Source organism: Eschrichtius robustus, chromosome 16, assembly GCF_028021215.1.
Source record: "Eschrichtius robustus isolate mEscRob2 chromosome 16, mEscRob2.pri, whole genome shotgun sequence".
Lineage (NCBI taxonomy): Eukaryota > Metazoa > Chordata > Mammalia > Artiodactyla > Eschrichtiidae > Eschrichtius > Eschrichtius robustus.
Genome location: NC_090839.1, coordinates 1,943,723 through 1,969,935, shown reverse-complemented (window position 1 = coordinate 1,969,935; position 26,213 = coordinate 1,943,723). Strand labels below are relative to the sequence as shown.

The 26,213-nt window shown below is 54.4% G+C and overlaps 1 protein-coding gene across 1 annotated transcript in view; it reads right to left on the bottom strand.

The window, feature by feature from the left end:
• Positions 1-25,236, bottom strand: part of TAF4 (TATA-box binding protein associated factor 4) — a 70,406-nt gene extending 45,170 nt beyond the window's left edge. Inside the window, exon 1 of the mRNA XM_068524822.1 lies at positions 23,943-25,236. Within this exon, the coding sequence (XP_068380923.1) occupies positions 23,943-25,203 (1,261 nt within the window). The 5' untranslated portion in view covers positions 25,204-25,236. The remainder of the gene's footprint in view (positions 1-23,942) is intronic.
• Between the last annotated feature and the right edge of the window lie 977 nt (positions 25,237-26,213).

Sequence of the window (26,213 nt, the reverse complement as noted above, 5' to 3'; positions counted from 1 at the left end):
CACTAATCACGCCCTGTTGTATTGCATAGGTAAATAAATGTGACAGAATACAATCCATAAATAAAGACCACACATACACGGTCAATTGATTTTCAGTAAAAGTGGCAGGATAATTCAACAGAGAGAGAAAGATCTTTTCATCAAATAGGGCTGGTACAACTGGATATTCTATGCGGAAAAAAATTAATCTCAACCCCCTACCTTACAACTATCCCAAAATGAACTTGAATTGGATTGAGTAAAAGCTAAAACCATAAAAACCCTATAAGAATACATGGTAGAGGGCTTCCCTGGTGGCGCAGTGGTTGAGAATCTGCCTGCCAATGCAGGGGACACGGGTTCAAGCCCTGGTCTGGGAAGATCCCACATGCCGCGGAGCGACTAGGCCCGTGAGCCACAATTGCTGAGCCTGTGCATCTGGAGCCTGTGCTCCGCAGCAAGAGGGGCCGCGATAGTGAGAGGCCCGCGCACCGCGATGAAGAGTGGCCCCCCACTTGCCGCAACTAGAGAAAGCCCTTGCACAGAAACGAAGACCCAAAACAGCCAAAAATAAATAAATAATTAAATAATTAAAAAAAAAAAAACCCAACAAAAAACAGACGGTCAAGATTGTTCCCAATATCAATAAGGCAAGAAGTCAGAGATGAGAGGGAAAGAAACCCAATCATTAAAAAAAAAAAAAAAAAACATACATGGTAGAAAATCCTTGTGCTCTGGGTCAGGCAAAAATTTCTTTGATAAGACATAATGTGAACACTGAAAGAAACTGATAAGCTGGACTTCATTAAAATTGAAAACTTGCTCTTTGCAATACATTGTTAGATAAATGAAAAGGCAAACACAGACTAAGAAAAAACATCTATAAAACAATTCTGATAAAGGACTTGTATCTATGTTTTTAAAACTCTTACCAAACCAATAATAACAAAACGAACAACCCAATAAAAAAACACAGGCGAACGATCTAAATAGACACTTCAGGAAAGATACACAAATGAAAAATAAGCACGTGAAAAGATGCTCAACAACATTAGTCATTAGGGAAATGCAAATTAAAACCATAATGAGATAGCATTACACACCCATGAAATCGGCTAAGATTTAAAATACTGACCATATTAACGGCAGGGATTTGAAACAACCGTCACACACTGCTGGTGGGAACGTAAAATAGTACAGCCACTCCAGAAAACATCTTGGCAGATTAAAAAGTTAAATACTCACCTACCACACCCAACAATCCCACTCCTATGTAGCTGCCCAGGAGAAATTAAAACTTATGTCCATACAAAGACTTACAGGCAAAGTTTATAGAAGCAATATTCTTTTTTTTGTTTTTTAATTTAACTATAGTTGATTTACAACATTGTGTTAGTTTCAGTTACACAGCTTCCTAGAAGCACTATTCTTAATAGTCAAAAGCTGGAAACAACCCAAATATCCACCAACTGGTAACTAGATGAATAAAATGCAGTGTATATCCACAGCATGGAATACTACTTTACAACAAAAAGGCATGTGCTGATACATGCAACAACTTGGAAAATTTCAGAAGCACTCTGCTAAGTGAAAGAAGCCAGACAGAAAAGACTACTCTTGTATAATTTCATTTGCATAAAATTCTAGAAGAGGCACAATCACGGAGACACGGCAGATCGCTGGCTGCCAGGGTAGGGAGGGTGGGGGAGGGGCTAACTACCAAGGCAAGGGGCAAGGGGCAAAATTTTTCCAGGCTCTGGAACGGTTCTGTCTCTTGATTGTGGTGATGGCTACATAATTTAGGTTTGCTAAACCTCACAAAACCATACCCTGAAAAGGGTAAATTTTACTGTATGAAAACTACGCCTCAATAAAACAGACTTTAAAAAATAAACACAATGAGATACCACTGCACACCCACAAGGACGGTTAACATGAAACAGTCTTCCCACGCCCAGCGCTGGCTCGACGTGCAGCCACAGGGACTCTCGTGCACTGCAGGCCGACCCCTCAGGAAAGCAGTGGGGGGTGGCTTCTGACGAGAATGAACATACACTTTCCACACAAGGCAGCAATTCCACCCCTGAAATTCACCCAAGAGGAAAGGATGTCCACACACACGTCCACACGAAGCCCGGGCAGTGACGTTCAAAGAAGCATCAATCACCACAGCCAAAATCGGGAAGCGACCCACTGCCCACCCACTGGTGAACGAATTAACGTACGGTGTGTGTCCAAACGTGTAACGCTGCTCGGCACGAACAAAGCATCACGGATACACGCAGCCACGTGGATGAATTCAAAGCATGCACAGAGGGAAGAGCGCCGGACACCAGAAAGCACGTGATGTACGATCCCGTACAAATGAAATTTTAGAAAGGCAAAAACCAAACAGCGGTGACAGAAAAGCAAAAAGAACATTTGCTTGGGCCCGGGGGGTACTAGGGATGAACGAGCGACCTGCGTCTCGGTCATGACGGTGGACAGGGCACCCACTTCTCAAAACTCAACCTGTTGTGCTCAAAATGGGTCCATTTTGTTGTATGGAAAGCATACCCCCCTCAAAAGATTTTACGTGTGCTGACGAGTATTTAAAGATGAGCCCCTCGGCACTCAGACACCATGGACCTTCACCCCGGGAAGCTGAGGCCCCGTTCCAAGCACACAGCAGACTGTACTGGAACCACACAGCTTCACCTCCACGAGCAGGACCAGCCACCGCCTCAGCCCAACGCTCCCTGGCACAGGTGACTTACACTTATGGATGCTTTTGACCATGCAGGGAAAAGTCTAATGTCCTGTTTGAACCCATTCCCTACCAAAACTACGTTTACGTTTTAGTGCTTGAACTATGCAGGAAGGTGTCACTACTAAAAGTAACTTCTTCTCAGAGTGTACTAGATATAAAACTTAGTTTTTCAATTAAAATAAAATGCCACCAGAAAATGATCTCCAGGTTATACTGTTAGAAAAAAGTCAAGGTTCAAGTCAATGTATATGCCACCTTTGGTGTAAGAAAAAGGGGGAAAAAGAATACATCTCTGTGTGCACACACTTATTTTTACAAAAAGACATACTTGAAAAGATGGCCCACAAACTAATGAAAATTAAAATTTTTTAAATTATCCCTCTAGGAGAAGAAGAGAGGCAGAACTAGAGATGAAAGTGCTTCTACAGAGTTCAGCCTTCCTACCCTGAAAATGTTTCACACATTAAAAATACAAAATTACAACAAACAAAAAAATAGAAAGTAAAGTTGAAACAAAGTAAAACAAAACAAAACAAACAAAAAAAACTAAACCATGGGGGCTTCCCTGGTGGCTCAGTGGTTAAGAATCCACCTGCCAATGCAGGGCACACGGGTTCGAGCCCTGGTCCGGGAAGATCCTACATGCCATGGAGCAACTAAGCCTGTGCGCCACAACTACTGAGCCTGCGCTCTAGAGCCCATGAGCCGCAACTACTGAGCCCGGGTGCCTAGAGCCCGTGCTCTGCAACAAGGGAAGCCACCGCAATGAGAAGCCCGCGCACCGCAACGAAGAGTAGCCCCCGCTCGCCACAACTAGAGAAAGCCCGCGCTCAGCAACAAAGACCCAGTGCAGCCAAAAATAAATACATAAAAATTAATTTAAAAAAAAAAAAACTAAACCACGTATCAAATTGGTAGCATAACACACACACAAAAAAGAATTTCAACGGAGTCTTGAGCACACAAAGAACCGCAAATAAGCCTTAAACTTTACTCCAGTCTTACTCTTATAATCTTGAAACTATCTCTAAGTATATGGTAGAATAAGCCAAGTAGTAAGTATGTGTATATGATCAGGATTCAAGATGCTCTGTACACGAGAAGAGATACAAATGTAATTTCAAAGAATTTATGGGGGGGAAGCTGCTATGTTGGAAACACCGACAGGAGCTCCCTTCCCTCACAGAGCGCGCGACAGTGACAGGACACGCGACAGTGACAGGACACACGACCTGGCCCCAGCCCTCGGTGTTTCCAGAGGCATTCATTCTCCTTTAAAGACCGTTCCCAGGCTCCTTGGGAAAAGTCCGCCTCCAGGCCTGGGACCCAGAGCACAGGACACAGCGAGCGCTCCCCGCCCAGCCAGCACAGAACGGAGGCTGGGCCCCCCACCCGGCCCACGGCCCCCAGTGCAGAGACGGGAGGCAGCGAAAAAAGAGGCACCTCCGGAAACGCCGCAAGGTTCACTCGCCTTACGATACACGGAGACGAATCCCAGATGCAGTCAAGGCTGCGAGGAGACACACACGTGAAGACACACCTGGCGTGTCAGGTGCCGAGAGCCCCCCAGACAGGCAGGTGAGGAACCCGCCAGGCCACCCTCCGCTGCTCACACGGCTCTGCTCACGCCCACCACAGCACAGCTTCCCCTTCCAGCAGGGTCCCCATCACATACGATGGGCCTGGCCCACAGCCGGCATCAGGCCAGTACTGCAGAGTGAACGAATGTTAACTTAGGTACACAGCCACTAAAATCATGTTTACCAGAGAATAGCTAAGGACCTGGGAAATTCTGGAAATCAGGAAACAACGTGTCAGAGATAATTATAATGACCTCTTGGTGACAGAAATACAGATTATTAACCATTCTTTTCCCATACTTTTCTGTGTTTATCGAATTTTCTATGATGGGTATGTATTTGGAGACCAGATGTCATCTTGTTGGTCTGCAAGTACAGAGGAGGTAAGCTATACCTAACAATGGCCACTTCTGGGGCAGGCAGGCCCAGAGGAAGGCCACCCCTGACGGACACTCAACTTCCTCCAGTGAAGGCTAGACGGATGCTTCCACTTAAACAGCAGCAAAATGGAAGCAATGTGGGTGGTCCCGTCAGTCCCTGACACATCACTGCCCCCAGGGGCTCCGGGGGAAAGTAACTCCTCACAGGCACAGCTAATAAACGTCCCCTTAGCTCAGGCAAATGGCTTCCTAGTGCTCTAGCTCTCTATTTTAAAAATAAGAAAAGCGAGATTAAGTAACCAGTATCGGACCCAGAGGGCAATTAAGCCGTTTCAAAGAAGCCCCTGAACAGCAGTCCCGACTTCTTGCTCTGTTGCACCCTGGTTTTAGGAGAGGGCAGACACTGGTATCCTACACAAATACAGGAGAACACAGATTGTAACTCCAGCTCCAACTAACTACCCTTCTTTCCCCCGGGACATCATGCAACACCAAGGCAGGAAGAAAAGGAGGCACCATGAACTTTTCTTGTATAGCTGTACTGAAACACAGTTTACAAAGAACAAAATATACCCACTTAAAGTGTACAACCTGGTGAGCTTGGACAAATGCATATAGTTGTGTACCCACTGTCATAATCGAGGTCTGAAACCTTTCCATCAACTTAGAAAGTCTCTGGGCAGCACACAGCCATCACCCCTGACCAGGCAACCACTGTTTTACAGCATAGCTTTTGCTAGAATTTCACATAAACGGAACCGTATCATAGCCGGTCTTGTGCCTGGCTTCTCACACTTGGTGGACGACTCTGAGAGCCCTCCGTATCGTGGCACGTGGCATACTCCATTCCTTTGTATCCTAAGTCACGTCCCACTATGCGGACAGACCACGTGCACTGCTCACCACCTGGTGGACACTTAGGTCACTTCCAGCGTGGGCTGTGAGAACCAGGGCTGCTGCCGACGCTACCAGCGAGCCCCAAGAGGATACAGGTCTCACTTCTCTTGGAGGGGGCGCCGGGTACCATGAGCACATGCTGCATTTTTCAAGCAGCTGCCAAGCTGTCCCCGCCTGCCTGGCTGTCCCCGTTGGCACTCACCCCACAGGGCTCCACGATCTCCACATCCACCCACAGGAGGTATGGTCAATCCTTTTCGTTCTACCTGCGTCGGTGTAGGTGGAAGCAGCGGGGGTGTCCCACGGGGGCTTTCATTTGCATTCCTCTGATGACTTTTCACATGCTTGCTGGCCATTTTTGTAACTTCTCTTGCGTCTGTTCCAAACTTCTGCCCACTCTGAACAGAGCCGTCTTCTTACTACTGAGCTGCATTCTGGACACAAGCTCATCTCACTTCACAGCCTGCCTTCCATTTTCTTAACAATGCCTGTCAGCTAGCAATAGTTTTCCTTTAATTCTCAAATCCAGTTTACTGATCTTTTCTTCAATGGTTCAGCCACCTGTGTCCCAGGAAATCTTTTCCTAAGCTACAGGTAGAAAGATCGCCACCTGCTTTCTACGTTTACTCTTTGCTTTTAGGACGGTGACTTCAGTGTCACTGCGAGTGGGACGCACTTTCGCTTGCCGGGACTCTGCAGCCAGCGTCTGCCACCCCACGGCAGACGCCCTGTCTCCTCGGGAGGCCGCCCAGCAGCCTGTGCCCCAGCCCTGAGATGCCACCCCCTCTGGAGAGGAGGCCTCCCCCAAGAGTAAGCAGACACTGCGAGTGTGGGCTTCTCCTAAAGCTAATGGATTTTCACACTCCTCCCCAGCAGGGGTGAGAGTCTAGAGATTACACAGGAAAGACCCACTGTGTTCGCCTTACTTTCCTGCCCCTAGAGCGGGAACCCTAAACCTGAAAAGGAAATTATAAGTTCATGTACAAGGAAAGAGAAAACCCTAACCAAGCAAAACAGGACAATGTCTTCGGTGGATTCTTGGTCTGAAACTACACTCAGGGAGACCTTCAGAGGCACAGCCTCATTTTAGAGAACCTGACCTACAAGTGGGGTGGTAAAATCTTACAAAAGGGACACCTGCCCACGACGCTGAGATGCCAAGGCCTTCTCCTCTCTGCTGTAAAGGCAGCGCTCACACCACATCCAACCCCAAAGTGCCTCAACCTGCTCTGGAACATGTCGGGCTCTGCCACAGGAAAAGTGACCCCTGGTTTCCATGATAAGAGCATGGTGAACATAAATGTCTGCTATCAAATTCTGATCATATGGAAAATGACACGATCAGGGAAGCCAGAGATCCACCATCTCAATACAGCACCCAGAATCCCTCACCAGGACATTCAGGCACAGGGGCTGCCTGATGAGCAAGCGTCTCCCAGGCCACTGCTCCCTGGGGAGCCCCCAGACCCATTCTTCCTCCTACCTCACACCCTCCACCAAGGCTCAGCCCCTGCCCCCACCGCCACGGCCGCCCAGCGGGCACTTCCCTCTTCCCCACCCACAGCGTGTGGCCACCTGCCCAACCCCTCCCCAGAGCGGGGCACCCCTGGTTGGGGAAGGTTGCCCTCTAACGCAAGCACCAAAAATCACCCCTCAAAGTCCCGAAAGCCCCCGGGGGCTCGGGCAGGGCCAGGTCCCCTGGGCAGCGACCACTGGCTTTTGTCACTTAAACCCCAGGCCAAGGAGGGGGCTTGCCCTTGGGGGGTCCAGTTCCAGAAATGCTCTTCTCAGAACCCTGGACCCACTCGGGGACTGAGAAGAGCGACAGTCCATCCCGAGGCCTGGACAGGGCAGGAGTCTCCCTCAGGCTTTCCCTGCCGCGCGGGCTCCTCCAGCGTCCCAGGGAGGCTGCTCCCTGATGACTCTTCCCCAAATACCCCCATTCGTGACCAAAACTCTCAATAAAGGAATAGAAATGAACTTCTTCAACTTGATAATCTACAAAAAACCAACAGCTAACATCATACTTAATGATGAGAAGCTCAAAGCTTTCCCACTAAGATCTGGTACAAGGCAAGAATGTCCCCTCTCACCACTGCTTTCAACTGGAAGTCCTCCTGACCAGTGCAATAAAAGAAAAGGAAATAAAAGGTATGCAGATTGGAAAAGAAGAAATAAAACTGTCTTTGTTCATAGATCATATGATCATCTATGCAGAAAATCCAAAAGAACTGGCAACAAACAAACAAACAAACAACTCCTGGAACTAATAAACGACTACAGCAAGGTTGCAGGATACAAGGTTAATATATAAAATTCAACTGCGGGACTTCCCTGGCAGTCCAGTGATTAAGACTCCACGCTTCCACTGCAGGCGGCACAGGTTCTATCCCTGGTCGAGGAACTAAGATCTCACATGTCGTGGGGCGCAACCAAGGAAAAAAAAAAAAAAATTTCAATCACTTTCCTATAAACCAACAATGAATAAATGGAATTTCAAATTAAAAACACAATACCATTTACATTAGCACCCAAAATTTAAATACTTAGATATAAATCTAACATAATACATACAAGGATGAATTAAATCAAAGGAGAACTAAATCAATGAAGAGATATTCCATGTTCATGGATAGGAAGGCTCAATACTGTCAAGATGTCAGTTCTTCCCAACTTGATCTGTAGATTCAACACATTCCCAATCAAAATCCCAGCACATTATTTCATGAGTATCAACAAACTGATTCTAAAGTTCACACGGAGAGGAGGCGAAAGACCCAGAATGGTCAACACAATATTGAAGGAGAAGAACAAAGTTGGAGGGCTGACTACCCAACTTCAAGACTTACTAAAAAGCTACAGTAATGAAGACAGTGTGGTACTGGGGAAAGAACAGACACATAGATCAACGGAACAGAACAGAGAGCCCAGAAATAGACCCACACAAATATCGTCAACTGATCTTGGACAAAGGGCCAAAAGCAATACAATAGAGCAAAGACAGTCTCTTCAACAAATGGTGCTGGAACCACTGGACACCCATCCACAAGCAAAAGATGAATCTAGACACAGACCTTACACCCTTCATGGGAATTAACTCGAAATGCATCATAGACCTAAATGTAAAGTGCAAACTATAAAACTCCAAGAAGATAACAGAGGAGAAAACCTAGATGACTTGGGCCTGGTGATGCCTTTTCAGATACAACACCAAAGGCAGGATCCATAAAAGAGAAAATTGATAGGCTGAACTTCACTAAAACGAAAAACATCTGTTCTACAAAAGACAACTTCAAGAGAATGAGAAGACAAGCCACAGACTGGGAGAAAATATTTGCAAAAGACACATCTGATAAAGGACTATTAATCAAAATATACAAACGACTCTTAAAACTCAGTAAGAAAACAAACAATCCAACTGGAAATGGGCCAAAGACCTAAACAGGTATCTCAGCAAAGAAGATATACAGATGGCAAATAAGCACATGAAAAGATGCTTCCCGTCATATGTCACCAGGGAAGTGCAAATTAAAACAATGAGATACCACTATATAACTCTCAGAATGGCCAAAATCCAGAACACTGGCATCACCAAATGCTGGTGAGGAAGTGGAGCAACAGGAACTCTCATCACTGATGGTGGGGATGTGAAATGGTGCAGCCACTTTGGAAGATAGTTTGACAGTTTCTTACGAAACGAATCATACTCTTACCATATGATGCAGCAACTCTGCTCCTTGGTATTTATCCAAAGGAGCTGAAAACTCATGTCCACACAAAAACTCGCGCACAGATGTTTAAAGCAGCTTTATTCACAACTGTCAAAACTTGGAAGCAACCAAGATGTCCTTCAGCTGGTGAATGGATAAATAAACTGCAGTATGCCCAGATAGTGGAATGTTATTCAGTGATAAAAGGAAATGAACAATCAAGCCATGAAAACACATGGTGGAACCATAAGTGTATATTACTAAGTGAAAGAGGCCAATCAGAAAAAACTACAATACCGTATGATTCCAACTATACGACACTCTGGAAAAGACTATGGAGACAGTGACAGTGAAAAGATGAGTGGTTGCCGGGGGTTGGGGGAGAGAGGGATGAATAGGTGAAGCACAGAGAATTTTGAGAGTAGTAAAACTACTCTGTATGATACTATAATGGTGGACACATGTCATTATACATTTGTCCAAACCCATAGGATGTACAACACCAAGAGTGAGCCCTGATGTAAACCATGGACCCTGAGTGATGATGAGGTGCCAATGCAGGTTCATCAGTTGTAACAAACGCACCATCTGGTGGAGGGTGTGGATAATAGGGGAGGTTATGCATGTGCGGGGGCAGGGGGCATACAGGTAATCTCTATACTTTTCTCTTAACTTGTTGTGAAACTAAAAATGCTCTAAAAAAATTGTCTTTAAAACAATCTGCTTTGGGGACTTCCCTGGTGGTCTAGTGGTTAAGAATCCGCCTTCCAATGCAGGGGACACGGGTTCGATCACTGGTCAGGGAACTAAGATCCCACATGCTTAGGGGCAACTGAGCCCTCGTGCCTCAACTAGAGAGCCCGCGAGCCGCAATTACTGACCCCGCACACCACAACGAAGAGCTCGCGCCGCAACAAAATATCCCGCACGCCGCAACTAAGACCCAACACAGCCAAAGATAAATAAATAAGTAAATAAATATATATTTTTTTAAATCTGCTTTCGCTAGTACTTGGAGAGCGTGGCCTCTTTCCGCCGCGGGCTGCACCCCCCAACCCCACGGGGCCGACCCGCCCAGAGCAATGGTTGCCCCCTCCTGTCTGAGCTCCGTTATCCGTGTCCTCCTTTCACTCTCAAAAAAGCTGCCGCTGAGCAATCACTGATCCGTCATCCTCGTGCTAATGCGCCCAACCTCAGCCCCGCGGCCACCCTGGTAGACTCTGGGCGCTCCCACTGCCCGATTTCTCCCGGTGACCCAGTGCTTTGCCGCAGGCAGGCCACAGCGCACACGGCCCCCCTCCCCACCGCTCCCAGGGAAGGAGGCAGGGCCCCCCCATCCAGCCCAGACCCTCCCACCTGCCTCCTGCACACCCCTCCCCACTCCATCCCCACGGCAGCTCCTCACGCTCCCCCACCCCCAAGGCCGGCTCTGCCCACACGCCTCCCTCTGGCTCAGTGCCCGGCCCCCAGTGACCTCCTCCAGGGCCTGACCACACACCCTCCTTCCCCCGCCACACTCTCCGTCCCCAGGTGCACGTCCAGGAGCCACCTCGAGCCCCAGGCGGGGCTGTGCTGAGTCCGCAGGCGCACCAACAGCTCAGGGTGACTTGGACACGGGTGACAGCCCAACATGATACAGTGGGCTAAAATATGTTAAAATTACTTTCATCTTGCTGTACGCTCATGTTTTTTGTCCTTTTTAACTGCTACTGGAAACTGAACTTTCCGTGTGGCTCACATCACATTTCCACTGGAGAGCCGTGCTCTAAAATCTCCCATCTTTCAGAAACAAGCCCAGAAACAACCAAAGAGACTGAGACTCCTGAGACTCCACTTGCATGTCCCCCACCAACAGTCCCCAAGCACCGTCCTGACACCCCCAAGGGCCCTTCTCACCTTCCCCCAGGCTGGCCCGTGCCAGTCACCAGCCTCCAGGCCCAACCCAAGGGCAGCTCCATCTTCACCTCCCTGCCAGGTGAAGACACTCACCTCCTTGACACGCTCCTGACCCCACACCTGCCTCCCCGCCCCGCCCCGAGGGCCCCCTTCTTCCCCTATCTCCTTTGCAGTATCCTTTGCGGCACCCGCCTGTTCCACCTCCAGGTGTCAGAAGGGCTCAAAACACACCTGTGGGCGCTTCTTCCCTCCCTGGCTATCCTACCCGTCCCCCAAACCAGGCGAGCACACCGACCCCCAGGTTTAAAGTACCATCCCCCTTTCAGGGACCCCCCCCCCTTCTAGGTCCCCAGCCCTGAACCCACTTCTGAATTTGACTCACATCTCAATTCCCGCCGACACTCACTTGGGCATTTAGGGGACAACCCAAACGCAAGCGTCTAGAACCAAGTACGTGAGTTTTTGTAAGCAAATAACTGGCCTGTGCTCAGCATATCCCACACGTTGCTGGGAAGTGGCAATGCTTCCTGGGCTGGCGATTCCTGCCACGACAGGACTGTGCCCCCTGCTCCCCCACTGGACACCCCAGCAAGGTGAGCGGGGCTGAAGAAGCTGTGGGGTCCCCAGGTGACAAAGGACCGCCCGCCCTACAGGAGGACGACTCCTGCACCACGACACCCGAGAAGCCAAGGTCCCAGAAGATGGCCCACAGCACGGCCCTCTCAACAAAGTTACGGCAAAACCAAACACACGGTTCAGCAACCTTTAGGAAGACGCCACGAGCAGGTAGGAAGGGGAAACGAGGGTGTGGTGACCACGAGTAGGGACAACGGCTGCCGCGGCCAGAGAGGTGGGAACCAGTCAGTCACGCGGGAGGTGGGCAGGGACCCAGCTCTGCTGCCGGGGGTGTCACAGGTGCTTAATTAAACTGTTACATGACCAGAGACCATGACTAATTCACGTCTACACATCTCAGATCCAAACACACTTATCCTGTCCTCCACTGGTCTCCATCTCAACCAACGGCTCCCTGAAGTCTCAGCCTGTCTACTGAGCGGAGAGACCACAAACGCCCCCAGGCCTCCCTGACTCAGCGGCGAGCACGCACACCACACACCACGCGAGCGCCACGCTGATGCTGAGGTCAAAAAGGAGCGACGCACAAGCCACGCCCCCTGCCCTCAGGTGCCCCTGTCTTGCTGACGAGACCACAGTCAAAACCAACTGGTAACCCACAAGAAGCCCCACCTGTACGGGCTCAGAGCCACCTGCCCTGCTGCTGGGACACATGGAGACAGGCCTCAGTGAGAGACACGCGACACATGCAGTCCTGAGGAAGGGCCTGCTCTGCCTTGGGGGCCACAGACGCCAGGGTCCAGGAGCAACACTGGAGCTGGCGCCTGATGACGGGCAGAAGTGTCCAGAGTGATGTTCTCGGCAAAACGAAGAGCGGCCGTGACATACGGCTGTGACCCGGCCGCTGACTGATGAGGAAGAAGGCAGGCATGGGCTTCCCTGGTGGCACAGTGGTTAAGAATCTCCCTGCCAACATGGGGTACACGGGTTCGAGCCCTGGTCTGGGAAGATCCCACATGCCACGGAGCAACTAAGCCCGTGCGCCACAACTACTGAGCCCACGAGCCACAACTACTGAGCCCACGTGCCACAACTACTGAGCCCACATGCCACAACTACTGAAGCCCGTGCACCTAGAGCCCGTGCTCCGCAACAAGAGGAGCCACCGCAATGAGAAGCCCGCACACCCCAACGAAGAGTAGGCCCCGCTCGCCGCAACTAGAGAAAGCCTGCATGCAGCAATGAAGACCCAACACAGCCAAAGATAAACAAATTAAATAAATTTTTAAAAAAAAGAAGGCAGGCGTGCGCAGGAGCAGGGGGATAGGACTGTGAACCCCCCGCGGGCAGGCCGCTGTCGAGAGCCCACGCTTCCTCCCCAAGCACTGAGAACTCACGGGGGTCCCTATATGGAACTGCCCCAAGCAGAGGGGAACTGAGTGAGGAGGGTGTGAGGGGCACCTGAGTGACCGCGACCACACCCTCCCACCTCTGGAGCTCCACGTGGCACCGCCCACGACACCACACTAAGCATCCATTCATGATCACATCCAGGAATTGGCTTGGAAAATTTTAAAATACACACAGTTATAAGAACAAACATTCAAGGACTTCCCTGGTGGCGCAGTGGTTAAGAATCCGCCTGCTAATGCAGGGGACACGGGTTCGAGCCCTGGTCCGGGAAGATCCCACATGCCGCGGAGCAGCTAAGCCCATAACCAAAACTGCTGAGCCCACGCTCTGGAGCCCGCGAGCCACAGGTGCTGAGCCTGTGCACCTAGAGCCCGTGCTCCACAAGAGAAGCCACCTCAATGAGAAGTCCGCACACCGCAACGAAGAGTAGCCCCCGCTCGCCGCAACTAGAGAAAGCCCATGCGTGAAAGCCCACGGCACAACACAGGTGGGAACACAGATCCGAGTGGTGTCCCTGCACAGCCACGAAAGTGGGCTCACACCGGGCCCCACCCCACCTGCTTCCTGCACACGGTGTACTCCTGCCGTCCGGCCGTGCTGACCCGGAGAATGGAGCCCGGATGCTCTCCGCCAGCTCTGCCCGTGCCCACGCATCCCTGCACTCACCTGTCCCACCCTGCTAAGGCTAGGCCGGGGACACAACACTTGTCTCTAGGGCAGCAGGTCCCCAGCGGGTCGGCAGCCCACACCCACACCAGGAGACTCTGCTGGCGGCCCCAAGGTCGCCAAGCCAACAGCACCCCCAAGCGCAGCCTCAGAGCCCCCGTGGAGGTGTGTTTGCAAAGCCCGCACAGCTCCAGGACCAGGAAACCTAGACGGCACCAGGCAGCGGTTTCCCAACCGCTCAGCGTGGAAGGGAAGCAGGGGTCAGTCCACGAGGGCCCAGGCCAGGCACCGAGGCCCAGAGCGGCCGGGAGCGTTGCCTGGACCTGCACCATCACTGACAAGCTCTGGCTCAGGGCTCTCTGCCTGCCTCCCCGTGGCCCAGCTGGAGGCTATCTTTACTACATCACCCGAGGACTTTCAAAGTGGGCATTCTGAACTGAGTTTCTTAAACTGCTAAACACATAACTAAGTGGCACCAGACCTGACTTGTTATCTAATCAGTCCAAAGCAGCAGAGAAAAACTCTGGAGCCTCCAGAACTGAATATAACAGACGGAACCTCTATTTTGAGAAATTACACCAGGGGACGGACTGACTAATAACACTGCATCTCAGAAATGACAGAACACTCGCCCCACTCCTGCCCTCACGCACTGACCTACAGTGGTTCAGCACCACGACCCCGTCAGAAAGGCACTCCCTGAGGACGGGACCGCGCTGCGGCGGCACAAGGTCGGACCTGAACCCGGTGCTCAGTCAGTGCTTGCTGACCGACGAGGGACCAAGCCCTCCAACCGCTGCCCTGGCCTGCGGGGCCACGAGTAGGGCTGCTGGCTGTCCACCAAGACAGCCCCCGGACACAGGCCAAAGGAGCCCTCAGCCTCTGCCATCAGGAGAAAGGTCCCGGGCCTCAAGGCCAGGGTGCCTCCTGACCGCTCCCCTTTCCAGCCGGCAAGGTGGCCTCGACCGGAGCACCTGCGGCCCGTGCAGAGAAGAGCCCGCGGGCGCCGTGAGGGGCCTTTCCAAGCCGGGACCGCGGAGCACAGTTCCTGCCACCCCGAGAAGCCTGCGGCCCGGGCACTCCACGCCCTCCCGCGCCTGCGTCTCCAGAACGGGTGGCGGGCACACTCACCCTGGGGAGAGCCTCTCGCCATATGGATTTTCCCCGTGAAAAGCCCCGTCCCTGTGCATTAGCTGTTTCAAGTCGGCACAGCCGTGAGGGGTACACGGGAAGAAGCAGGCACCCTGGAGGCCCAGCCGGCCGGCCTCTCTCTGGGCCCAGCCCCTCGGTAACTGGCCACCGGGTCCTCGAAAAGCCACTCACCTCCAGTCTCAGCATCTTCATCAAGGGAGGTCATCTTCACAGGACCGTCCGGCTCCAGAAACCTACAGACCCCTGCATCCCTCCATCTGCACGTGGCAGGAACTCGAGGACTGCAAACCACCTGAGTTCATCAACTCACGCACCATGTCGAAAGTAATGATGTTCATTCTAAGCCGTTTTCATAAATAAAACAGCAAAGAGGCCAGGGGATGGCACTCCCTCAATGACAAACATCCGACATCACGAAACACTCTTAAAACAAGTACCCCATGTCTTTCTTCCCCAAAGAGCAGGCAGCATTCAGGGCCACCCTTTCCTCCTGACCCTCTGCCCTCCCCACCTTCTCCCAGGAGGCAGCCCTCACTCGCTGGGTCTGCGTTGAGGCTCCCTTGGGGGTGACCGTCCACAACCAAAAATCCCATCGAATGCCGTGACTCCCAAATTCTGACCTCTTCCAACCTCTCTCGCAAGCTCCTGCCTTATATTTAACTACCCACCTCTGATGTTTCCTCTGGGAATAGGCATCTCAAACTTAACGTGTCCAAACACACACATCTGTCCCCACCCTCACTGCCCACCCAGGGAACGTTCCACCTTCTTCCGTGTCACTGTGGTCCCGAATCTCAGTCCCTCTCGGACTCCCGTCCTCGCCCCTGGCCTTGAGCCTATCAGCAAGTCCACAGCACTCCACCCTACACCGGCACCCCAGGCCCGGCTACCTGCCCCGCCTGGACGCTGCCCGTCCTGCCCCGACCACCTCACCCCTGCATTCCACAGGCCACAGACACAAAGTGCTCTCACAACACAGTTCGGATTCTACCGCTGCGCTGCCGAAACCCTCCAAAGCCTTCCCAGCGCACCTGGAATAAACTCAAACCCCCAGCACACCTGGCTACACGGCTCTTTACCCAGCCAGCCCCCACCCATCCCCCGTGGCTCCCCCCACCCCCGCTCGCCCACTCCGGCCCAGGACCTTCTCCCTGACCTGCCCTCGGGCCCCTGCACTGGCTCCCTCCTCCGCCTGAACCCAGGTCCCGGGCAGCACGCGGCTCCCCTCTCATCACCCAGGTCTCACTCGCCTGCTCGGAAGGCCTTCCCGGCTGGCGGTACGTCCCTCGTCCACTCCTTCAACATAGGCTGAGAAAACCTGCCGAGGCGCCACGTGTTTGTGCGCTGCCTGCTGCGCAGCACAACGAAGCACCCTGGCAGCAGGGGCTCTGTGGGACTGGGGGCCCCCAGCTCGGACCCCGGCCCCACAGCAGCCTGGCTCACTGGCTCAGCCCACGCCTGGAAAGCATGAGTGCGATCGGGCCGCCGTCTCCATCAACACCTCCACCAACCAAGGGATTTAATTAACCTCACCTGGTTGAAAAAAATGTGACGTAAAACTAGACACAACTTTCTAAAGAAAGTCTTTAGAACGCTATCGATTTCTAAAGAGCCGTATTTTGGCCACGTTTCTAAAAACCATGGTTTCAAAAGCGTAAATGGTCAAGCTCTTCGGAAGACAATCTTTATCAAAGACCTGAAAGTGCTCAGCCCAGCAGACGCACACAGAGTGGACACAAGGACAGCCACCTAAGGGTCATTCATGACAGACCAGTGGACATCAGCACAGCAGCCTGTCACAGGGGCCTGCGACGAAGTGTCGGCCCGAGGCAGTGGGGGTCCAGGTGGACAAGGGGAACTTCAAAGATCACTGAGGGGTGGGAGCTGCACTCAAAACTCAGGCAGGAGAAGGCGGGCCACAGGGCCCCTTTCTTTCCAAACTTCCTAAGGGAATAAAACTAATTTTATGATCAGAAAAAACTGATGAGGAAAGGAGTCATTTTCAAGTGACCAATGATTTTAATAACACAGTTACATTTCAAAAATCAATCAAGAATGCTTTCCTTTTTAATTCTTCAAATACCTGTCGTGATACTTAAGATGCTACTATTTTACAGGATCTTTACAGATCAAACAGGCATGCAGCAGACTTGTCTCTTATGTGCTGGGCTCACTACCACCCAGAGTCCGTCTGCATAAACCTTATGAAGGTGAGCTCCCCTGTGAGAGGTGTAAAAACTCCTTTAAACTCCTTTCCTGAGCAGCTGTCCACATACTTCAGCACAAAGTCTCGGAGTGGAGAAGCTGCCTTCTTGCCTTCTCCCCGTGATGCTGAGACACGGCCATGTGGGCGGTATGCGCTGCCCTCTCCCTCCCCAAAGCTCGCAGTCTCCTCGCTGACCCCACAGGCCTCTCTGCCCTCTGTGGAGTGTCCAGCCAACACCTGCCACTCCGACCAGCAGACACACACCTGGCAGGCCGCGCCCAGCCCTGGGGAGGAGGGCTTAGGTCTCCTGGCTGCTAGAGTCCTGCCCTGTCCACTTGGTGTCTACTCAGACCACTGACCTCCCCCACAAAAACAAGTCACTTGAGAGCTAGAACCTTCTTACCGCTTGCCCCTAAGTTCTAAAATCTGACACCCAATTTGATACGGTCATAAGAACCGTTTTAGGATTCCCCCAACCTCTGGAACTAGAAAATATTCGGCAACAAGCGCTGGAGGATGCTAGTTCCCCAGTGTCAGCGCGGATATCCCACACCCTCCTCTTCACCTGGTCACACGTTTGGGCTCAAAATCAGCGTGCATGTCCCTTCCTCCCAGGCCACGTGGAAGAGGCAGAAAGTTCCCATCCAGGCTCTAACTTCAGGAGGGAAGGACAGAAGTCCAACTCAGCTTCACAGGCCTGCAGGGCTGCAGAGGGGATCTGCGCTCACAGGCCCTGCTTCAAGCCCGGCTCACGATGCCTACGCCGAGAGGGTGGGGAGCTCCCCGGCCTCCATCCCCGGCCTCCATCCACGGCCTCCATCCACGCCCATGCAGCAGCACGGACAGGCAGGCAGCCAGGCAAGGAAGCCGGACAAACAGGGGCGACATCTATGCACTTCTCAAATGGGGGAGGGGGGAGGAATCTAAATTGTGGACATTTTTTGTATCTCTTTGTTTACTGAAGGTTTTAATTCCTTGGTGTAGCTATTCGAAGACATATAAAGTTCAAAATTTTTAGGACTTCCCTGGTGGCGCAGTGGTTAAGAATCCACCTGCCAATGGAGGGGACACGGGTTCGAGCCCTGGTCTGGGAAGATCCCACATGCCACGGAGCAACTAAGCCCGTGCGCCACAACTCCTGAGCCTGTGCTCTAGAGCCCGTGAGCCACAACAACTGAGCCCACGTGCTGCAACTACTGGAGCCCGCGTGCCTAGAGCCCGTGCTCCACAACAAGAGGAGCCACCGCAATGAGAAGCCCATGCACCGCAACAGAGCAGCCCCCGCTCACCGCAACTAGAGAAAACCCGCGCGCAGCAACGAAGACCCAACGCAGCCAAAAATAAATAAATAAATTTATTTATTTTTAAAATTTCAAAATTTCTCATTCAAAGTGTGCATAGCTCTACCCTAGAAATACAAAGTTTCCAATTTTCAATCATGACTTTATAGCACTTGCTCTACTTCACTGAGCGTTAAAGGGCAATTATTCTAAGTAAGAAGCTCTGAAGTGCATGCATTTGTAATTTACAGGCCAGGAGCCACGGTCCCCTCAGGCCCAGCAGGAAACAGCACAGTTCAGTCACCTGCCAGGCGCACAGCACCCAGGACAGAGGGTCCTGCTGCAAACAGCTCCCCTCTCCTTTGCTTTTCTTACTTAGTTCGACTGCTTTATTTACTATCAAAGGCCTGATTAAATAAAAGGCTGCTGACCTCCAGCCGGAGACAAATTTCAGAGGTGAGAGCTCTAAACGGTGACGGAATCAATCAAGACAATCAAGAAAATCTGAGTCTCCTGCTTGTTATCAACATGAAGACAAGGAAAAGTGCTTCTGAGACCTATGCAAATTACCCCAAATCTCAGGCAAGTTTCTCCAGAGTCCTTCAAAATCTCTGCTTCAAGATTTTCAAAAACGGTTTTAATTATGTTTTGATCAACTCACATACAACTAGTGATTTATGAAAAAGCTTTCTTAGAACGTATCATTTGCGATGAGGAAAGCTTACGCTTACACTGCAACGGGCTCGGGAAGCACATGGGAACCACCGGCGTCTCGTTATGACTTCAAGGAAACAGACAGGTGCGTCTGCTGCTCTTCCCACGGAGCTGCTCCCCCGGGGCGGGGTCTGCACCGGGCCGCTCCCGTTCTGATCAAACACCACCGCCGGGGGGCCCAGCGCCCACCTGTCAGAGACTCTGCAGGCCCTTGAGGAGCCGGAGCCCAGGCTCCACCCCACAGTCTGGGGGACGAGACAGCCGCCCCCTGGCCAGGAGACCACTTTCCCGACCGCTTCCTTCCAGAGCCCTCACAAAGAAGGACCCGCCCCTCACGCCGTAGTGCTCGGAAAGTTGTCTCTTCAAACTCCGGTGGTTCCGCCACAAGGGCAGGGCCCGCTGCCCTGGAGCGCAGTGAGAGCAGACGCCCCGGAGGGGCCTGAGGGACCCCCTTCCTGGCTGCTGCTAAAACGTGAGAACCACCAGCTCCGAAAGACACCCACGTATGTGTGCGTCATCCCAGTGCACGTCACCAAGACGGCTACGTCCACCCTGTGGACAGCCAGTTTCCAAGGCGGGACGGAGAGCAAGGCAGAGTGACCGCCTGCCTGCCCGCCGCGGGCCTCGCCTCCAAGCCGGCGGTGTGGAAGCGAACTCAGACGCCACTGTGCTACGCTAAGCAGAGCTGACAGTGCTGGCCGCGTACAGCTCCCCAAGAGTTGGTTTTTTTTTTTTTTTTTCTTCAAATGTCACTGTTATCTAAAGATGTCAAGAGAAAAACTCAGTGAAGGCCTTTGGCCTAAAGTAAGCCCCCTGCCCAGGTCCACTCTCTCTGCAGACAGCTGCACCCCCTTGCCCCCCATGGCTGCCAGGACATGTCCCCCAGGTCTACGGCCCACCTGTGACAACCTCAGCAACTTTCTCACTTACAGAAGCAGAGCCGACCACCACACCAGGCTCCCTGGTCACTGAGAACCTGTCCAATCTTGGCATGGTTTTGATGGGAATAAAACTGTGTTTTAAACTTTGCTACCTCTACAGCAACATACTGCTTGGAAATCAGTGAGAAACGTAATGGAGCTGAGACAACGTGTGAATAAACGCTACTTGACAGTGGTGTGTACCGTTCCTCCCAATGCAATTTCACAGTGCTTCACAAAATGGTCAAGCTCACTTTCCACCTGGGGAAACTGAGGCTCCAAAGAACCATATATTCTGTCCCAGGTCAAGAGTGCCCTCAAGTAACAAAATCTAAACTCCTAAGAACGTCCCTTGTGCCAAAGCACTTCTGCCAAAGTCGGCCACCAGACGTCCAGAGCCCAAAACTCTGGGGCTGCCACCTGGCTCAGGATCAGCCTTCCCAGAACTCAACCCGGTCCACACAGCACAGTCGGCTACCCTGGACTCTTTTTCCCCTTTCCCCACCATCCAATAATTCTATTCACCAAGGATGGGAACCCCTGCCCTAGACCTCAGCAGCCTCAGGAGTGTTCATCTTAAGCCAGCCCCATGCAAACATTCCCGAAGCCCAGGTATGGAGGAAAGGTGTTCTATCCTGGAATGAGAACCGACACTTCGGCCAAACCTTAGACCCACAGGAGAACAAATTCTCTGTGAAAGCAGAACAGACAGACATACACTGCTGAAAATGCAAGTTTGCCAAAAGATAACCTTTAGAAATAAGCATCTCTAGCGTAACACCTATCTGAAAAGATCTCTTGAAACCATTTGCGCACATGCCAATTTTGGTGTCGTATCACTTTTCTCTCCTTTCAACTATAATAATAATGTTACTTCGATGTTATGACTATTCTAAGCTGTACAGAACTAACTAGTGCTTTTCACTGTTCTTCGGTCCACTGCCTTTGCTGCAACAATCTCTCTGAAGGATTATGTGTTCTTGATATTCCCCACAGCAGATAAAATTGAGACTCTGGTACCTTAAGTGAGTAAATTAATTACAATAACATCAACGTCTCTTTACAAAACCGTCCTGACAAGGAATATCGAGACTGAGTTTACTGAAACCAAGTTCAACGTGCGCTCACGGTGGGCTGTGAGGATGAAACACGCAAGGCCTGACTGGCCCTCAGGGACTCGGTGAAACCTCTGTCCCTCTGTTTCCCCCCTCGGACTCTGACCTACAGGGAGGGAAGGCACAGGGAGGGGCAGGCCTCTCTCACCCACACTCCAACTGCCAACAGTCTGTTATTTCACTTGACACCTAAGTGTAGCTTTGAAAACCCTGCCCACCCCTAATGCCTGAGTACTAACAAGAATGAGTTATCATCCAAGCAATAGTTATTTTTACAAGTTAATTCCACCTCCGCTTTGTACATTTTTATGATGAAAGATTTCAATGAAAAGGAAACATCAAACAGAATTTAATATTTTCTGATTGACCAATCATACGAGGTAACTAGAATATCCATAATCTGTCACTTTGATTTAAAGAATTAATTTATGTTATTTAAAAGAAGATACTTTGCTGTGGGGCACTAGTAGTAATTTTAACTATACTTTTTGTGCTTCTTCTGTTATTAAAGTGAAGGAGCGGAATTAATCAGCGCTCCAAATCAGTAGATCAGCTGTGGGGGGAGGGGAGCATGAAGAGATGAATGGGAATCTTTTATTTTCTAGAAAGCATTTGGCCCCTTTAAAGCACAGCTCTCAGCATTTGTCACCCAAATGTCAACAAGAGCTGTTCTCCGCTCTCACACATGGGACTAATGCAAAGACTCGTGAGAACTCATGCAAAGAGTCAGCGCTTTTACAATTCTCTTCAAGGAGTCGCCTACTTGTCACATGCAGACATCCCTAACACACCGCTAGCACAGGAGATGAGAGAGAGTCCAGGGTCAATCACAACGAAGATGACAGAGGTGCCCTTTCCAAACCACAGCTTCCTCCCCCCAGAAGAAATAAGGTAGCGAAGGCTTCACCTACGCAGAGGCCCAGACCAAGGGGATCCAGTCAACCCCAAATGGCCACACCTACAGGCACCATCCGGGCAGGCCGGGGGGCAGGGGGGCCTCCGCCCCGCCCTGGGAGCCAGGCACAGCGCCAGCCTCGCAAAATTTACTGACGAGCTCACACCAGTTTTCAATAACAAAAGTGCAGTGCACGGAACCGGCCTTGCTAGGAGCGAGGCAGGTGCCGAGGACCACGGAGAAGGTATTTTAATAACTAGGTAAAAAGTATTTTGGCGTTTTCCATAATGTGCTACAACCACGAATTCTTTTTTTTAAACGTTACTGAAGATCAAACATATCTTCCACTAAAAGGTCAAAAGACACATAATGAGCAAAACACAACCTTTAATAAAACTCTCCTACAAACTCAAAAGCAAACAAACTGTGCTGCAAGGGGCAGCCCACACCTCTCAAGTAACTTACACCCCCCCTCACAGCAGGGGGGCTCCCACAACCACCCCAAAACACTGCTCTTGGCTGGAACTTCCCCTCCTCCCACCCCTGTGACATCAGGTCCCTGCCAGGCTTCGCCACCGCTCCAAACTTCACAGCACTTTGACAGCAAAACCTTCCTTCCAAGACGCTGAAATCCTCTCAGGGTGACCAACCGTTCTTTCCAGAAAGCATGGGGACACAGGCACAGGAGGTGCTGTTTCTACTACTCCTGTGCGGCGGCACACATTACTACACAGCAGGGGAGGGGCGCTCCGAGTCCACGCAGGCGAGGCGGAGGGCATGGAAGGGAAGACAGGGAGCCCCAGCGCTGGAGTTTCTCTCTGCCCAGGAAGCCCGAAACAAAGCAGCGGGACACGTAATGCCGTGGGGGACCTCTCGCTGGCGAACCTAAAGAGCTGCCGAGATGATGGGAGATGGAGCGTGGGATCACGGAAGCTCCCTGCCCTCCTGCACCCTCTGTACCTCCGAGGGACCCGCTGATGGGAGAGCACGTGCCCACCGCCGACTTCACTAATAATAATCAAGGTAACCGGGCATCCTCTACCTGAGGACACCGTGCAGAACGACACGGTGACTACGAGGAGTGCTGAAACACGGCTGCAGAGCAGGCGTGAGGCAAGGGCTCCGACCAGGAAGGCTGTGTGCCCCACGACTCCTCCGGGCTCACCTGGGAACTCTGCCATCCTGGTGTCAGCAGGGCAGCGAAAGCTTTCCCTGCAGCCTTGCCCAGCCTTGTGGAGGGGGCATCAGTCCGCTGACCTCACCAGGAAAGCGGGGTCCCTAGCCCACCGGCAGGGGATACCAATCACAACTCAGTATAATAAATAAGGAGAAGAGTTCAATGAGGACACAGACCACATGCCTAATCCCAAAAATCAGAAAGAGAAGTGCCAAGCGTGGGAAAGCCACGGGCCCAGACTGAATAACCCAGTAAGTTGTCCCCGAAGCAGCAGCTGCTACTGCTCTCCACCGTGGGGGGACTGCGCAGGGGCACGCAGGGGCACACAGGGCCAGGAAGGGAGCAAAGGACCCCCTCGCTGGACTGGCAGCCCTGGCAGAGAAGCTCTGCAACGCAATGGACTAAGCTGAAGCCAAGCACTGCACCAGGTAGGAGGCCCCCACTGCCACATCACACACACACACTCCCGCACACACACTCGCACGCCCAGGACCGTCCCGCGCAGGAGCAGAGGCGCACCCCCGCTCGCGGCAGGCCCGCGCAGGGCCCATGACCTCCGCGTCCTGCCAGTCCGACAACTTCCTGGACGCCCAGCTGCGGGGCACGCACGCACCCGCCCGGCGGCGCGGCCACTCACCTGGGGGCAGCTGGAAGTTCTGGATGTTGGTCGGGTTCTGCGGCGGCTGCGGCAGGCGTGGGGCGAGAACCGTGGGCGTCAGCGTGGCCCGGATCCCGCCGGTGGTGGCCGAGGGCGTCCTGGGCAGACTCTGGGTCACCGTGCTGGCCGAGCCCTTGGGCAGCCCGGTGGGGGTACCGGGGGCCGGCGGCGGGAGGCCGGCGGCGGCGGGCAGAGCCCCTTGCATAGTTGGCCCGAGGATCATGCCGGCCCCCGCGCCGGCCGGGCAGCTGGCCGCCAGGGTCTGCGGCGGCGGGGGCGCCGGCTGCAGCGCGGTCTTGGGCGAGTCGGCCTTGGCCACCTGCGCGGGCGCGGCGGCGGGCCCGGGCTGACTGTTGGCGGCGGGCGCCGGGGCAGAAGCGGGCGCTGGGGCCGGGGCGGGCGCGGGGGCGGGCGCGGCGCTGCCCCCGTTCTGCGCGGCCGCCGGGGGTCCGGCCGGGGGGCCGGGCGGCCGGGCCAGGCTGGCGGCGGCGGGCGGCGGCGGCGGCGGGGCAGCGGCGGCGGGCGCAGGGGTCGCGGGGGTCGCGGCGGGCGCGGGGGGCGAGGGGGCGCGGGGCGCGGGAGCGGGGGGGGCGCTGAGGAAGGGCGGCGTCTGGATGACAGTGGCGGCGGCGGGCTTGGGCGGCGGCGGCGCGGGCGCGGGCCCGTTGTGGAGCAGGCTGACAGCAGGTGCGGCGGCGGCGCGGAGCGAGTTCCCCAACGCGGCGCTCCCATTCAAAGTTTGCGCGGCGCCGGGGCCGCCGGGCGGGCCGTTGCGGGCGGCGGGCTTGGCGGCGGGCTCGGGCGCGGCCGCTGCCCCCGGCGCGCAGGCCCCGGCCGCGGCGCCCGCCCCGGCCCCGGCGCCGGCCGCGGCGCTCACGCCGGCCTCGAGCGCGCTCAGCTTCGCGGCGGGCCCTGCGGGGACAAGCGGGGCAGCGCAGTGAGGACGCGGGCCCGGCCGGCGGCCGCCCGCGCTCAGGCCGCGCCGCGCTCTACCTGCGGGGGGCGGCTCCGGCGCCGCTGCGGGCGCGCCCTCGGCCGGTACGGCTCCGGCTCCGACATGGTTCCCGAGCGCGCCGGCGGCCGCGGCCCGCGCCTCGGGCGCGCGGGGCGCGAGGTGGTGGTGGTGGGCCGCGCTGGCCGCCAGCTGCGACTCGAGCGAGCCCACCAGGTCGCTCACCACTTTCTCGTCCACCTCGCTGTTGAAGAAGACCTCGTCCAGCAGATCCGAGCCCGCCGCCATCTTTCCTCCTCGGCCCGCCGCCGCCGCCGCTCGGCCGGCGCTGGGCGGGGAGGAGGCTCCGCGCGGGCGGGCGGGCGGGCGGGCGGCCGCGGGGGCGGGCGGGGGGCGGCGCGCGCCGGGCGGGGCGGGGGCGGCGGCCGGGCGGGGGGCGCGGGCTGCCGGGCGGGGGGGAGGGCGGTGGCGGCGCGTTGCGCAGGCGCGGCGGCGCGCCCGCCCCCGCCCGCCGCCCGGCGCCTTGCCATTGGCCGTGGTGCCCCCCGCCCGGCCGCCCGGCGCCCCACGATTGGCCGCGGCGCTCGCCTAAAAGGTGCGGCCAATGGCTGCGAGCGGCAGAGGCCGGTGCGCAGGAGGACGGCCGGGGCTCGGCGGGCGGGTGGGTAGCTGGTGGCGGGCACGGCGCCCTTGGGCCGGCGGGGACGTGGGGGTCCGGACCGGCGGACGGTCTAGAGGCCGGAGGCCAGGAGGACGAGACGGGCGGGGACCGCGGCCGGGACCTGGTGGGGGCGGCGGCGGTGACTGGCTCTTTGTTTCCGCTCGCTCCAAAATGGCTGCGGGCGGAGCTGACGGGAGAGCCGGGCGGGCAGGCGAGGGAGCCGGGGACGCCGTGCTCCCGGAACCCCAACGCCCCTTATGGAGTCGTCGTCGCCGCCCGCGGGGACCCGGCGCCCCGGGAGGGTGCGGGCTGGGGCCGGGGCCCGAGGCAGGGAGGCGGTTTGGGCGTCGGCGCCATTGCTGCCCGGCGGGCGCGAGACCCGGAGCTCGGCGCACCGGGCGGGGCGAGCGCTGGCCTGCCCCTCGGCCCGGCGCCTCGGTCCGCCCGAGACCCGGCGTCTCGCGCCTTGAGGGCCGCTGCTCGGGCGGCGGGGGCGGGGCGGGGGTCGGCGCCCGGGGCCGCGCCAGGGTGACTCATCTTCTCCGGCGGCGCGGCCCCCGGACACGAGTGTCTGTAAATTACTGGGTGAGATGGTGGCGCCGGCCGGGACCAGCAGCTCCCGTAGGGAGCGTCCAGC